Source organism: Protopterus annectens, chromosome 12.part0 (assembly GCF_019279795.1).
Source record: "Protopterus annectens isolate FY-2018-M chromosome 12.part0, PAN1.0, whole genome shotgun sequence".
Classification (NCBI taxonomy): domain Eukaryota; kingdom Metazoa; phylum Chordata; order Ceratodontiformes; family Protopteridae; genus Protopterus; species Protopterus annectens.
Window position 1 is genome coordinate 233,153,047 of NC_056746.1, and position 16,562 is coordinate 233,169,608.

General features: G+C 39.7%; 1 protein-coding gene across 1 annotated transcript in view; it reads right to left on the reverse strand.

Annotated features, from left to right (window-relative positions):
* Positions 1-3,018: 3,018 nt before the first annotated feature.
* Positions 3,019-16,562, reverse strand: part of CCDC78 (coiled-coil domain containing 78) — a 739,645-nt gene continuing 726,101 nt past the window's right edge. The window contains exons 22-23 of the mRNA XM_044089297.1: positions 6,097-6,197; positions 3,019-3,640 (exon numbers count right to left, since the gene is read on the reverse strand). Of these exons, the coding sequence (XP_043945232.1) occupies positions 3,514-3,640; positions 6,097-6,197 (228 nt within the window). The 3' untranslated portion in view covers positions 3,019-3,513. The remainder of the gene's footprint in view (positions 3,641-6,096; positions 6,198-16,562) is intronic.

Consider the following 16,562-nt stretch of genomic DNA (forward strand, 5'->3'; position numbering starts at 1 on the left):
TGTTCCCCTTAACTAGGGCATTATACACACACCAATTCAAATTCCACATAAATAGCATTTGTTAGCAGTAAATACAGAATTCGATCGATGTTCAGCAAGTGTGGACAGTTCAAATTTTGCAGAAATGAATAGAAATGGCGTTTGTCAGCAGCAAGTGTAGAATATGTTGATGTGCATGTATTGTTAAAGACACACACATGAATGAAAAATGTATGGAGTTTGTCAGAAAGTGCAGAATTATGTTGGCATATGTGTATTTTCTTAAAGAAGAAGATGCCAGATTTAAGGAAAAATATGTATTTTTTTCTTTTAGTAACTAATTGAAAAGTAAAGGTGGAAGCCCCCGGACCAGTAGCCCTCCCCAGCCACTGGGCCCTAGGCAACTGCCTAGGTCACCTAGTGATGGATCTGGCTCTGGTTGTGTAGCAGTTTGCCTTGGTTTAGGGGCTGAGACATTGTGAGATGTGCTTGTTTGTGTCTTGGGGAATGTCCTTGTAAAGTGTTTGGGAGGTTGCTGAGGGCAGTCTATGGGAGGCCTTTGAGGTTTAGGTAGATTGCATTTAAGAGCCTCCATATATGTGACTTTATGATTATGACCCCTAGGTGGATTAGCGTGTGTGTTACTGGAAACTTGTTTAGTGACACCAGTGTCTTTATGTGAGAGCTTTGCCTCTAATTACATCTATTGCATTATATGTCAGTCTGTTTAAGAATAAAGTGGTTGTCAGTAAACATGAGACAATTGCAATATCACTTGGGATCACAGTAAATAGATTAATAATGTTCAAAGTAACCAATATATAGCCTTCAAAATTCATTATAGATGAAGTAACATCATATAAAGTTGTAAGAAAATGTTTTCAGTGTCTTTCAACACTGCAGGTGCAAATCTCAAAACATTCTTCAGTTGTTTCTCAATATAACTGGAAAGAGGTTTGGTTAGCCAGCTGTCCCTAACAACAATGGGATATAACGGTTGATCATTAGCAAAAGAAATATATATTGAATAACAGTTTATTCATGAGTCATATAAGATATTACAAATGTTTTGTTGATGACTTATTTATTTTATGGGAAGGTTCGGTTAGAGACTTTTTGAATTTTGTGGAATATTTGGAAACAACCATTGATTTTCTAAGATTCACCCTAAGTTATTCTGTAGAAGGGGTAAACTTCTTGGATATTTCATTGAATATGAATGCTCACAATGGAATTCATACTTCTTTACATCAGAAACAATGCATGAGAAATAGCGTACTTCATCGGAATAGTATGCATCCTAAACACATTTATCGGAACATCATGGAGGGCCAAATGTTGAGCTGCTCAAGGTCACACAACAAAGACCATGACTTTTCAGCTGCCAGTAAACTATTGGAGAAAGATTTGCAACAAAGGGGTTATGCTGAGAATGAAATACAAATGTGCTGTCAAGAAGTACAGAAGTTACAAACCACACAAGGAAGACCTATTCGGCAAAGTTTGCTACCTCTGTGGATGTGTCACCAGATCGAAGAGCTTCCAGCAGCAATAATGATAAAGTGAAAATGATATTAACTTACTCCACTGATATAAAACTTACTTGTGATGCCATTAAAAATAATTGGAAAATAAATTCTTACTAGTGATGTTGTCAAATATTTGGTTGGAGAAAAACCTTTGTTCTCCTTCAGAAGCAACAAAAATCTTAAATGTTTAATATGTCACAGATCGGTTGGAACCAAGAAGATTAGGCACATATCCTTGTAGATGTTGTACCTGCTGTAAATATATAATGAAACGACAGGTTTTTGTACATCCAAGAATTGTCAGATCTCATGATTTGCAGACTTATGCAGATTGCAAAAGTCAAAATGTGATATATATTGCCTGCTACGCTGTATGCGCCTGTTTTTATGTTGGTAAAACAAATCGCCAACTGAAGGACTGAATATCTAAACATGTCAGTGATATAAGATTAAAGAACAGCAAAATCTCTCTTACTAAACATATTGGCTAATGAACGTCACTTTTTCTGTTTATAGTATTACAAGTTGTGAAAGAAAACCCCAGAGATGATGACACAGGCTTATATATGAAAATGGCTGAAATGAAATGGATCGGAGATTTACAAGCTAATGTACTTACTGGTCTAAATACTTGCATCCCATTAAAGCCTGCCTTGAAAAGACAGAGTCTCAAATCCTACTGATTATTATAATTTAGATTGTAAAATCTATCAATTGTTTATTAGTTTTTTTGTGACATAGTGATTTAATTCAAATAATACAATTACAATGAGGCTTGAATAGGAAGTTAAATGCCATTGGCTATAGATGATGAGAAGTTTCCAATAGAATTTCTACATTCTGATATGGAATGGTCTTTTTGACCATTGGGAACTGGATTACAAAACAAATTTCCATTGGTCATGACTGGAATGACTCACCAATGTTGTTTAGATTTGATACGTGATGTATATTGGTCACAAAGTGTTAGCTTTGAACCTATAGGAATTATGTTCACCAGGAAGCAATTTTAATTGATGGAATAAGATTATATTTAACTAGGAAAAGAATTATCACTGATTATGACTGGATTGATCCTCCAATGCCATCTGAGTTTTTATGTGTGATGCACATTGGTTACTGAATGATTTTTTAGCCTATAGGAATATGCTCATGGGAAGCAGTTCCATTGGATGGACATTATTAATTCAAACAATCTTATTTTACTTAATTTTTAAGACTCATTTACACAGTGTATGTGATTGGTCAGAATCTGTTTTTAATAACTTTGGAATGATTGAACGATTAGTTCTGATGAAGGTTGAAATACCCAAAAGTGCTTATCTTTTTTAACTTGGATTGTCTTTGCATTAATTTATTTTTATTAAATGTCTTTTTCTTCATACCATGCTGGTGATACTGGTTATCCTGTTTTTTTGTTGTTTTATCCTCATTGGTGGTTTCCTCATTTTTTTGGTTTGTTAGAGTACACACACACATACACACACAATATATATATATATATATATATATATATATATATATATATATATATATATATATATATATATATACCTACTGAATGGTCATACAAAAATGAGGTAAAGAGTAACTCTGTTAGAATAAAAACTGTCATTCAACAAAATTATTTCATACTATGCTCATAGGATCAAACATTAGAGACTTTATGTAATAAGGATCAGCAATATGCATCTCTTAAATGACAAAAGTACTACCAAAAAATTACAAATTTATTACTATGAAAGGTTCTGTTTTCCTTAAATGTAGTTAAATTGCTTTTCTTCATCTCTAACAGTCATCCATACTTCCATTCCGAGCAGATTCATGTTATAGTTTCTGTAACTCATTATAGTAATACTCGCATCATTATCAGTTCAATAAAACCCTGGTATTTGACAAGATGTGAGAAACCTTGTTATGCTTGCTGAGCTAAAAAAAAAACAGGTCCAACAAATCATCTTTTTCCATTTGTGATACTGAATGTTTCAGCCATCTCATAGGGTGGTTACAGTTCTTTGCTAGTTTTTGCCATGGATCGATGAAACTTGACTGTTTCTGCAGTACCCGCACTAAATGACCTGGGTGCCTCATTTCCAAGGAGTTTTCTTAGTCGTAATATCTCTTGTTTGTACCTGAAACATAAGACAAAAATTTGTTTATTTTTAAATATTTGATTTTGGCTCACATGCACTTTGTGACTATCAAGCCTTCATTCCCATAACCTGTTTTTCCTTCAGTCTCCTAGAATCAGAAGGTAACAAGGTAGGAGGGGGGGGGGGGGCAGTAGCCAAGGAAAATAGGTGTCACTCTTCTATACCTAAAGGATTATTTTGTTTTTCCAATTTCTTCACTGTTGGCTAGCAAACACGATAAAATACCTGTTCTACCAAAACCCAATGCAAATGCATGCTTCTGTAGTGCTACTGCATTGTTTGACAGTTTCCTATTACCCAGGATCCTTTGTTTACAGTCATATTACCTGGCTTTGCATAGAATAGTGCACCCATTACAGGACTCTGCCAATACCATTCCCAGGGTGCTAAATGAATCCTGATCATTTGGGGCACAGTTAGTCAGGGTCAATACTCTGTGCCACAGCCAGCTAAAACAAGCATTTCTTCATGTTGATTGTATGGTTTTATTTTGTTCTTTTGCTTTTACTTTCTTCCTTCTTTTTGCAGACAGTTTGAATTATTAGTACACTTAGGTAACGTTGTAGAAAAAGGTTTGGTTAAATAATAGGCCACTAGAACCATAGTACTTAGGAAGGATGATCTCAGTAAACGTCACATACACATTACTATAGAGTAAAAGCTTGACTGTAATGGCTAGTTTAGTCATTTTAGATGTAAGACTCTTCAGTCTGGGTAATCTGTTTTTGATGGAGTTTAGATATTACAAAAATTGTGCCACCGATATTAGTCGGGATTAAAAGCTGGACTGCTACCAACATGCATATAAACTACACTCAGTATATCTGTTCTTTCCAAACCATCTCAACTGCTTTTTATCGAGGGGTCAGGCACTGACAATTCATGAATTTGTGTGTTATTTCATAAACTGTTTGTCTGTTATTGCCTAGTAACACAACAGATATTCTTGAACCATCTAGTAATGTTACTTGGTTTTTAATAAATAATTCCATTAATAAATCAGTTAACAACTTTAAAGGAAAAGTGAGCTGATTTAATTTTCCTTAGTTGCAGTTTTAACTCAAGTGTAAGTATTATGTAGTAAAAATCTTGAAAATAACAAAATTAAAAAAGTAATGCTTGTGAATAGACAACATAATGTATGTTGAGCAGTGCCATTTGCTGACAGGGTACAACTACTGCACCATTTGCTCCTCCACACTTCCCCTTTAATGGCATCTGCACCTAACCATACCATTCCATACATTTTTTTCTGTGGTTGAACAGCACTGTATTGTAGAATAGCTTACCTGAGTTAATTAAGATAATATTCTATTGTCCTAAGTCTGACCTCCATTCTCTTTTCAGCAGATTGTGTGATGTGGAGCATATTGTTTGACTGGGCTTGTATTCCTCTATCATTGCTAATAAGATATACGTATACCCTGTAAAACTTACCTGTTAAAATAATAATAATAAAAAGTAAATAATAAATACATGCTGTAATGGGAGAGAACTCATGCCTGAATCACATATTAAGGTAAAAATTTTAAAGGCCAGCCAATTAGCAAAAGGAATTACTGTTACAGCAGAAATTTGTCAATCCATCCCTTTCGTAAGATCAAGAATTTTCTGTCGGTAATAATTCTGCCATCTCACTGGACCAAAGTACCAGACAAATGCTTGAGTCAGTCTATGAGTGTTAGCAGACTAGGACAAAAGTCTCACTGTTCCTGTTCTCTCTGGAGTCTGACTGCTATTGGAACTCTTAGAAGACACTTTGTAAGTGTCAGAAGTTACTTTTGACAGTATTTTAAAGTAGAAATGGAGTGAAGAGTTTTAGATGTCCACATCACCAATGTTGCTTTTATAATAATATGCATGATTGCCTGGTAGTGCAAAGTATAAAAATTATTGATAAGTTATGAATCACTGTGCTTTAGACAAATCAGTGCCATGGTTATAATGAAAAGTGGTTCACAGCAGCAGACTATCTTGACTTCTTATGTATGACCTTATACTTCTCACCTGGTAAAGTTAAAATGAATGTATTCTCCTTCTTCCTAAACTGTTTATTGACATAAAATCAGAAATTCTGCAGATAACCAAGGTGTTCAGGACATCACCGTACTGATCTGATGTTATACAATGTCACATGTTTTGCACAAACAACATCTGAATGAAAATGGCCCATGTGCCCTCCAGTGTGGTTTTGCTTTTTAGATACAGAGTTGGGAATATCCAACTATCTTGTTGGTGGCATTGACTTCTTTTAGTCATAGATCTTTTGTTTTTCTATCCAAAGAGACTGCTTCTGCTACTGAGCAGACAAAGGAATGCCATGTGTAGCCAGATGAGAGTTTTACATTTGAATGTTTTGCTAAGATGCTGTTAGCACCTATTAATACTACTACAACCTTCAAAAAACAAAAATTTCTCTAGACTCTGTTCCTCACCTGGCAAGATGTTTGTCCACATATTCCTGAAGCTCCAAAAGTTGTTCCTCAGCCATTGCAGCTCTAGTCAAAAGCTGAGCTCGCTCCCTCTCTAGATCTTCCTGCAAGAGAAAGAAATTGTGAATCAGTGCTGCAGGCCTAATCTGTGAGAATGAAGCATGGACATTGATATCTGAAGGTACTGTGTAGCATGGAGTAATAACAGCAAATTACAATGTTACAAACTATACTAAAAAGTTTTTTTTAACCAGGTATATCTACCTAGGCTAGTAAACTTGATTGTATGTTTATTAACTAAAATATCTTTGAGAATATTTTTACATATCTTTCATTCAGGTTACACCTAATTAATCATTTAGCTGTCCTTCCTTATCACTGTTGCAGTATTCTTTATACTTGGGATGTCCTGCCAAGGATAGCCTAATGTCCAGACAGCATACCAAAGCCTTTATACCTTCCCGGCGTCTTACAAGACATAAGGTATATATGTGATGTATGGATACCTAATCCTCAGAACTTCATTGCTGCCAGTCTGAACATTACTTCTTGAATTCGGCTTGTATGCCATTCACAGACCTGGGCTACAAAACCTTTTAAAGATAAGTGCCCCATTGAGGTTCCTTCCTTTCTTTTTTTCTTCCTTGTAGTTTGTTTTCATGTCATCCAGGAAGGGGAAACGTGAGTGTGGAAGGCGGATTCCCCATAAATACCGACACGAGAAGTGCCTTTTTTGCTTAGGTGCTAAGCACGACCATACTCACTGTGATATCTGTTAGACATTTGTTCCTAAGATACTCTGCAGTTGTTTGTCTTCCTTTTTTATTTATTTGATAAAGCAACACCTGATATTACTAACCCAGGGTACATGGCTGAATCCATCTGCCCTGAATTTCAGGCGCCTCTTAAGAAAAAAGCTAAAAGAGCTCATTCTGAATCTGCTGCTCTCCAGCCTCCACTGAACATCTCCCTCTGACAGGATGGAGTACCCAAGGACTGTCTGGTGCTGATGCCGGTTCCCTCTACCATGACCAAGTTGGAGGCTGACACTGAGCTGCCTACTTGCACGACCACTGAGGCAGTACATACATCTGCTACAGATGTAGACGGGGAACCATGGCTGATTATATCTGAAAGACCTAGGGGATTCCTTGAATTCTGGTTAAGGAAGAGGTGCCTGGCATCCTCACTGAATCCAGGCAGTGGTCTGGCCCTCCTAGATTTGTCAAGGCAGATGTTTTTTTTTTTTTTTTTAAAAGAAACAGAAAACCAAACATGTGGCTACTGTGGCTAAGGATCCTCACAATGAATGGCAGAAGTTTACTCAAGGGCTGTTTAATGCCCTCATGGCTCTGAAACCCCCTCAGAGATTGTCTGTCCCTACTGCTGCTGCACCCCAGGCATCCACCCCATCTAAGATATCTAGGAATTCTGAGTCTTCTGATTAGGAGTTGTATTCTGGTGAAGTATCCTTGGCATATTCTTCACAAATAAACTCTTCTTTGGGTCTGAAGTCTAGTGAAGAAGCGTCTTTGTCCCTGACTCTCTTTTTGAGGAATTATCCCTTAGCGATACAGTGGTCCATATGACGGAACACTTTAAATGTGATTGTTTCCAAGTCTCAGAGGTTCAGAAGTTATTATGAACTCTTGCAAATGAACTTACCCATAACTTTTGCAGTTATTCCTGTTTTAGCTGCTGTGTTGGACACAGTTACAGCAGTTTCTCAGGCTCCAGATTCTCAACCTCTGGCCCCTATGAAGCCAGACAAATTTTATAAAGTATCTGAACATCATAAATACTTGTATAAAAGACCTTCATCTGATCTGTTTCCATGTCCTCAGATAAGCCATTCAAATTGCTTTCCTCTTCCAAGCTTTTGCCTTCTGACCTGGACAGCCGTGCTATGGAGAGGTATGGAAAAAAAGGTGTATACTTCTGCTACTTTTTCTTTTCAGGCCAGCAGTTTTCAAACCCACATGACTATATATGTCCTGGCTTTTCTCTCCCAGCTGGGGAGGGGTGTTGACTGACATACCTGATTTGGACAGTAAGACTTCTGCTCTCTCTCTGTCTCTCTCTCTCTTCTGAGTTCTGCCTCGCAGGTAGCTCACCATTTCATTAAATGCAGCTATGATGCGCTAATCTCTTCCATAGGGCAGCTGCATCTGGTTCTGTCATGAGGAGATATTCCTCACTGTGCCTGCAGGCTTTACCTGAGGATGTTAAGGCCCAAGCTTTAGACTCTCCCTTAGACAATGTTTTGGCAATGCTGCTGAAGAATTGTTTAAAACACTGTAGGATAAGGGCAAGGTTATGCAAGACTTAAAACATTTCTTTCTCCTACCTAAGTTCCATAGGTTCATAAGGTCATAGGTCTTTACTAGGCTAATGACCACAAGGGCCTTCTCAAGCCTAGCCATTCATCCCAAAATTTCTGACAAATTCTGGTACCCTACATAAGTGTTAACAGGGTCTTGGGAGATGAAACATTTACAAGCAGGGGCCTGGGAGATAAACCATTTTATGCTGCCAGTATCCATTAGAGACATAAGTGCCAAACCAGGGATGAATTTCTTGTTCCCCATCCAGTTGTCTAAGATACACTTGAATTGGGTTAGGGAGGAACACTGCTTCACATGGATGGGGAGCCTGTTCCAGAGAAGGGGTAGTCTCTGGGATACATACCTGTCTCTCCAAAAGGTCCTATTTATATCACAGGCAAGGTATAAGTCCTTAGAAGGGGTAATTCTGTTGCTGTTTGATTTGCAGATATGCAGGACTCCAGGCATAGATCTCCCCTCAACAGCCTGTATGAGACAGAATACAGGGATAGGGCCTTGACGCGGTCTGCATAGGACGTGTTACTTGCACCCCGTATTCTTTTAGTGAGGAACCCCTGTGGACATTCAGTTGTTGGATATGCCTGAATAGGTATACACCAAAGGGGGCATTGTACTCAATGATAGGTATGATGAATACCAAATACAGTGGAACAATGACTTCCTTGGACCTAGACACCATATGTTTATTTTTAAGTTGCACAACATAGAATGATTTCCTCACTACTGTAGACACGTGATGTTTAAAGGCTACATTACTATTTATGTGAGCCCCCAAGTCCCTGACTACTGGGTCAACTCTTAAGGATGTGTTGTCAATATGATAGTTACTAGGGGGTGGATGACTTCCCGAGGGATATTATTATGCATTTCTTGGTATTTAGTTTTAATACATGGCTTTGACACCAGTTGTCTATGTCATCCCTTCCTAGAGAACATTTGTGTCAGTGGGGGATTCTACGACTGCTCCTAATTTGCAATCATCTGCACATTTAGTCAACCAGAGGCCATTGCCCTTGACTTCAGAGAAGTAAATGCCAAGAACGAGTGGTCCCAGGACCAATCCCTGAGGGACTCTGCTTATGACTGGCCTCTTTGTAGAGGTGGACTCCCCAATTCTAACTGCCTAGGTCCTGACTGTGAGCCAGCTGGCTATCCAGTGTGTGGCATAAGGGTTTATACCTAACCTCTTGAGTTTGTCAACAAAGCCCAAGTGGGGTAGTCTGTCAATTGTCTTGGCCAGTCAACCAGTTTGCCCTCATCCATTGCTTTGATAACCTTCTCAAAGAAGCCCACCAGTTTGAATTGGCATGACCTGCCCTTAACAGAACCAAATTGGACTGGGTCCAGTGTCTGGATGTTTCTTATGTCACTATTGATCATTTCCATGATAATTCTTTCCATAGCATTGCATATGAGACTAACGAGACTTATGGGTCTGTAGTTTCCAGGGTCTGTAGATGGCCAACATTTGTGCAGAGGGATGTCTGTTGTTCTCCATTTGTAAGTCACAAAGCCTGTTTGGATGCTACAGTTAAATATCAATTCCAGAGGGCCTAATAGGTTATGTTTCATGGTATTTAGAAAGCATCCTGCAATACTGTCTGGGCCCATTGATGCAATGTTCTTGGCCTTGGAGAGGGCATTAAGGACCTGTTCCCTACCGATAGCAGGGGAGTTTCATTTTATGGTATTTCCTGAGGGGAAGGCTAAGAGGGAGAAAGGGGTAAAGTTGGAGCTGAATTTGTCAGCCAGTAGGTTTACAATATCTTCTGGCTTAGTAAAGGTGGCTCCATTAACAATGAGCTCTGCACACAATTGTGTATTGCCTTTGAGGTTGCTAACATAGGTAAAGCATGTCTTGTGATTGTCCTTGCCCTGGGAGGCCAAGTTTACATGAAATGTGGCTTTGGTAGACTTTGTCATCTGAGTTGTTTGTTTAGTTTAATGAGCGTGCTTTTATCCTGTTGGGTACTGCACCTTCTAATTTTTGCCATTATTTTCTTCCTTCTGTTATACAGGCTATTGATGTTGTGATTCCACCAGGGTGGCTTGTTTTTTTGGGTTAGTTCTGTACTTCTTCCTGGTGGGTCCAAATGCCTCTATGCAGCTATTAACATACTTGTATAGGGTTTTTGTGAACAGTTGTGTGTAGCTAGTAGTGTTCTCAAGGTTTCTGGGGGCCTGAAATTTTGACACATTATCACTTAATAGTAGGAAGATTAGTTACTGAAAATTCCAGAGTTAGCTGGGTTTCCAGGTTTTATTTCTACTTCAGAGGAGACCATTCTGTGGTCTGACCTTACCAGAGAAGACATTACACTAGAGGGTGTGCAGCACTCTTCCACATTAGTGAGATCCAGATCCAGTATGTTTGCACCCCTGGTTGGCGTACTGACAGGGGTCTATATCAGAACACAGAAAGTTCACATTTTCGAATGTTCTTACATTGTCCCCTAATCAGCGAACGCTGACATCGAACATTCAGAACAGTGAATGTTTTCCTAGGGAAAAAAATTGCTGTTCCAAAACACATATACACAACACAAGCACACCAAACAAACAGCAATCTTGACACATACACCCAAAATCTTACAGCTAACCCTACACTAAACTGTACAAACACCACTAACTATCCACTTACCTTAACCCAAACCCTAACCCTAAGGTAAGTCACTATCGTACACTCATCTCACCCGCACCCTAACCCTAACTCACCTAACCCATCCTAACCCTCATGTCCACACAATTGCACACATACCTCCCTCGTGCCCTAACCCTAACTCACCTAACCCATGCCCAATCATTACCTGAACCCGACCCGTAACATTTCACCACAGTGCTGAAAATAGCGAAACGACAGAAACAGACAACCAAATTATTTCCCTAGGAAACAATTTGGTTATCTGTCGTTTCGCTATTTTCAACATTTGCTGAATAGGGGTCAATGTAAGAACATTCGAAAGTATGAACTTTCAATGTTCTGATATAGACCCTACTGACAGCCTGGTCCAGGTAGTTTGTGTTTACAAAATCCAGGAATATATCTGCCTGTATGTTTAGTGCCATATGTGATTCTCAGTTAATAGTGGGGTAATTAAAGTCACTCATGTATATGGTATTGAGTTGTTTAGTGAGTGTTTCCAATAAGTTCAAATACATTTTATGGGTTTCCTGGATCATAGAGGGGGACCTATAGCTTGCAAGGAAGTGGTATGGGATTTTGCCTATGATGATTTGAGAAGTTCAGGTACATTGTCCTTTCTGACCAGTCTTGATGTATAGTTATTTTTGAAGTAAATCAAGACATCTCCATCTTTAGTCCCTATTTGTGTAATAGCTGGTCTAAATGTGTGAAATGCATTGTAGCCTTGCACTGCCGATGTGCTCTCTGCAACTCTAAACCATGTCTCAATGACTGTACAGACATCAGCATTCTCTGTGGTGAGGAGAGCTTGTAGGGAGTGGAGTTTTTTGTTTAGACTCCTAGCATTGAGCAGTAACACCCTTAATTTTCTTGGTTTTGATTTGCTATGTTGGAAGTACTTTCAGTTTGGTATTGCCTAAAAAAGCCACTAAGGGGGGGACAATATTTTAGCTAATATTTGAAAACCTGTAGGGGAAAGGTGCAGACCATCCCTGGCAAAGCAGCATGGTCTGTTGACCATCTCCTTCCATGTTGACAGCTAATGCACACCCCCTCTAGAATGACATCAGAAAGTAAGCCAATTATTAAAGTCAGTCATCTTCTGTTCATATTGTTGCATCATCCTTGGAGAAGGTAAAATGCTACTCAAAGGTAGGCTCATACCAGCCTGCAACACATATTCCAAGATCTCCATGATGTCTTTCTTCATATAATCTAGGGAGTTAAATCTCAGGTCATTTATACCAATGTGGGCTATGAATGAGTCATACTGGTACTTATGGTTCAATGACCTGAGTGTGTGCATAATGTGCCAGATCCTGGCCCCTGATAAGTAACTGACCATGACTTTCTCCATAATCAGCCTGCTGAGAGGGACATCAGTGTGCCTTACAATAGAGTCTCCAATGAATAGAATGTTGCATTCCATGGTGGCTTGCCTTATGGGCTTAGAAATAGAAGCTCCACGAGATGTGGTTCTATGTGTTGATGTGGGTGTTGTTTTGAAAGAATGCTGCTCAGGGTATTTGTTATGTGTATTTCATCTAGGAGATCTTTGGGGTTTAGAAAGGTTACATTTAAGTGCCTCAGCATATGTGGGTCTATGTGTCTACTTTAAAGTGTGTGTGATGGGTGCAGCATGTGTACTATTGACAACCTGATTGACAGCGGGAGTGCTTTTATGTTAAGACCTTTACCTCCAGTGACATTTTGGAAATACATCTCTCACATACCATATCAGTTTGTTTGAGAAGTAACTGGTTGTCAGTAAACATGAGGCACTTTCTACATTGCCTCAGGATGCCATATCCACCAATATGGCTACAGAGATAGTGGGAAAGTTCATATCCATGGCAACAGATCCTTTTTTATTGATTAGATGGTTGGAGTGAGATTATAAATTATTGTCTGTCAGGAGTGTCTGGTTTGCAACTCTGCGGGTAGTGCTTGTCACTGCAAACTAGTTGCCTTGTGTGTAACTAGGTATTGGTGAAATTTCAAATGTGCTTTTACAGAAAAAATGTCAACTCAAGGTGTCTCCATCTATAGGTGGCACTGACAAACACTTGAGGGGAAACTAATAAGTAGACCCTGATGATTTATGGATGAAGTATTTAGGAAGATATTCTGAAGTTAGGCTAGATAGCAGCAAATCAAGCAATACTTACTGAAAAAATAAAATTAGCTTTGTCAAGAGTGATAAAAACAGGGGATTCATCTGAATGTTTACTGCCTGGCTACTACTAGTGCTGGTCTCACCACAGCTTCACACTGCTGGGATACAATGCTCCTTTGCTTCTTCTGTCACCAGAAGCAAAACAGCAGCACCAATCCCAAGATGAGAAGCAAGCTACAGGCTCTTTGATGATTGACAGTCTTGTCCCAGATGATGCAAGGGTATTTAGGCTTGTTGTAGCCTTTTCCTGATAGACGTCTTGAATAGCAACCAGACCAATTAGGAACGTCAAACACAGATGCTCACTGCCCAATCAGAAACAGTCAGGAATCAATGCATTCTGCTCCTTTTCTCACCATGAGTAAAATATAAGCACAAATTCCAAACTGGCTTTCCAGTGATCAGCAGTCACCAGAAAACAATGTCCCCATGCTCCATCTCTCACCAGGAGCAAAACAGAAGCACTAATCCTAAAATGACTACTGAGAAGCAGAATGTGAGCTCTCCAGTAATTGTTGGTGTTGGAGTAGATGTTGCAGATTTTAAAGGCAAGATGGAAAAATGGGTTAGTATCCTAAGAGTTGCAGTGTGCACTAAGCAGTTAGATATAAAAATAGGAGTAATTTTAGCTAAGTGGAGATCCACAAATTTTAAAAGAGCAAGATAGATTGGAAAGGGGTGGGTACTTTGTATTCTGACTCTATGGAATACAGTCGGATTGTCAATACATTTAAATAGCTTTAGGGGAGTGATTTCACAAAATGATAATGTTGTGCTTACTCACAATAGCCAAAGAAGGGGGAGAAGAAATATGTGGTCAAATTAACATAAGGGCCAAATAACTAGAAAGACAATTGAGTTTAAAAATGCAACATCACCAGGTTGGGGTAAAACTTACTTTTTGTGTGACTCACAAGAGACATGGCTGTGGTCTCTTTCGTGGGTTAAATATGCAATTAAAAGCAGAATACAAGTAAAACACAGTGCAAAGAAAGTAATTCACAATAAACAAAATAGAAAAAATGCAATGAAGCAATACAAAATACAAAAAAGCAAAAACAAACTAACCTTTCCCTCACAGCAAGCAGTGGCAGAGTCTGAGTGAGCTTTTCCACTAATGCCCTGAAATATTTTAGTTTACCTCTTATATAGAAGGTTTAGTTCCTAGCTCCACCCTCAGTTCACAGGTATTAACCTTAATTGACTTGTTCTAATTTCTGTCTGACTCACAAGAGACACAACTGTGGTCTCTTTCCTCATTTAAATATGCAATTAAAAGCAGAATACAAGTAAAACACATTGTAAGGAAAGTAAATCACAAAATACAAACTAGAAGAAGGCATTGAAGCAATACAAAATACAAGAAAGCAAAAACAAACTAACTTTTCCTTTACAGCAAGCTGTGGCAGAGTCTGCATGAAGTTTTCCAGTATACTTCCAGAGGAACTATCCTTCAAAATCTTGTTTTGACTGTAGGCATCCTAGACAAACTGCTAGGAGTAAGAGGGTTTCTAAGCAGATTTTCCCAGGAAAACCCACTCAGAATTCTAGAGGCCAAAAACCTTCTTTTTTTGATAACTCTGCCTGTATCTGATATCCAGCCTCCCTTCCTCCTTGTCCAGATTCCTCTGTCCCTAAGGGTAACCCTTTCCTTCCATGTTTGGGAAGAGATAACCATAGATGCTTAGGGTGGGAAGAGATAACCACAGATGCTTGGGTTCACTCCATCATCTAACATGGTTATTTTATGGCTTGGAAGTCCCTTCCTACATTTTCTGGCCTTCCCCAGCCTACTCCTTACTAGCTCTCTCATTTACTTCTGGTTCTGCTGGATCTGGTGGAACAGGGAACCATTTAACCTGTTCCCTTGTTTCAACAATGACCAGGTTTTTATTTCAGAATGTTTCTGGTTCCCAAGAAGGGGGGATTATGAAGAGCCATTCTAGACCTGTTCTATCTCAACACCTTTCTCAAGGTTCCTTCCTTCAGGATATTGTCTCTTCAGACCCTTTTCTCTCTTTTACTTACCCATTTTTCTGATCTCCCTGGATGTGAAGGACACCTATTCACATTCTCTTCAGAAAAGCTTTATGTTTCTCTCTTCCTCTTACTATCAAATCTGAAGTTGTCTTCATTTGTCTTCAACCTGTGGGTTCCCAGATTCGGCTCAGATCTGACTTGGCCACATACCCAGCATCTGATCCGAGCTCTAAGCTCCTCTCCTACCCATAGTGCCCCTGTCTCCTTCCCCCCTTCACAACTTGTTTGCCGCGCTTCATGTCCACATCCTGATCCATGCCCTCTGCTGTTAATTATTGGGTAAGTGACAATTTTTAACCTTTAGTTTCCTCTTTCTCATATCTTTTCTTCTTCTTTTTGCTTTCTACCTCCCCTCAAGCTTCTGCGTTGGTTTGGAAAAAAAAAATCTGTAACTTTTCTGTTGCATGTGTGGTCTTTGTGAGAGTGAGTGTGTGCTGGGCCGTAGGTTGGGAGAATGTTTGATACCCCCAAATCAGGCTTCAGAAAATGTGCAGAGTGTGGCCACAAGCTCTCTACAGCTAATGGCCACACTCTGTGTGTCGTTTGTCTTGGGACAGCCCACTTGCAGACCTCCTGTTCCATCTGTGCCGGGTTTAATCCCCAGGCACTGATGGACAGGAGGAGCAAACTAATCCTCAAGGACCTACTTTGCCTCTTCTTCCTCCGGGACTCAGTACCCTTCCACCCCGGCTCCTACCTTGGTCTCTGCCCCGGCCTCGAGGACTCAAACTCCTGCTAAGACGTCCAGGGATGGAGATAAATCAGCCAAGTCAAGGGATAGGCCCAAGAAGTGATCCCCAGATTGCTTGGCTTTAGCTGGCCCCCCAGCCAAAGTTAGGTCGACTTCAAAGCTGGAGTCTCCCCAGCTCCAGTCCCCTCAATTCTCTCTGGAGCCAGAGGAGCTATGGACCCAGTTGCTGGCTCAGGCCTCCCCTCATCGCCCCTCTAGGCTGATGTTAGTGGCCTCTTCTTCCTGCTCCACCCATAGTCTTAGCGATGTGAAGATGGATAGGATGATGCAGAAGTTCATCTGCGGCCAGATACAGATGGGAGTCTTGCCTGCCCTCTCTCCCTCTGGAGTGGGGAGTATGCAGTCCATTTTCATCCCTATTACTCCTTCTCTGATCCAACATCTGGTTTTGGAGCCCTTGGTTCTGAGGACACGCGGTTTAGATGGGCTGGCTCTGCTGGTACCTTGTACCTCAATACCAGCCATGGCCTTGAGCAGGTCAGATCTGAATAGTTCGGATATGACCATTCTCAA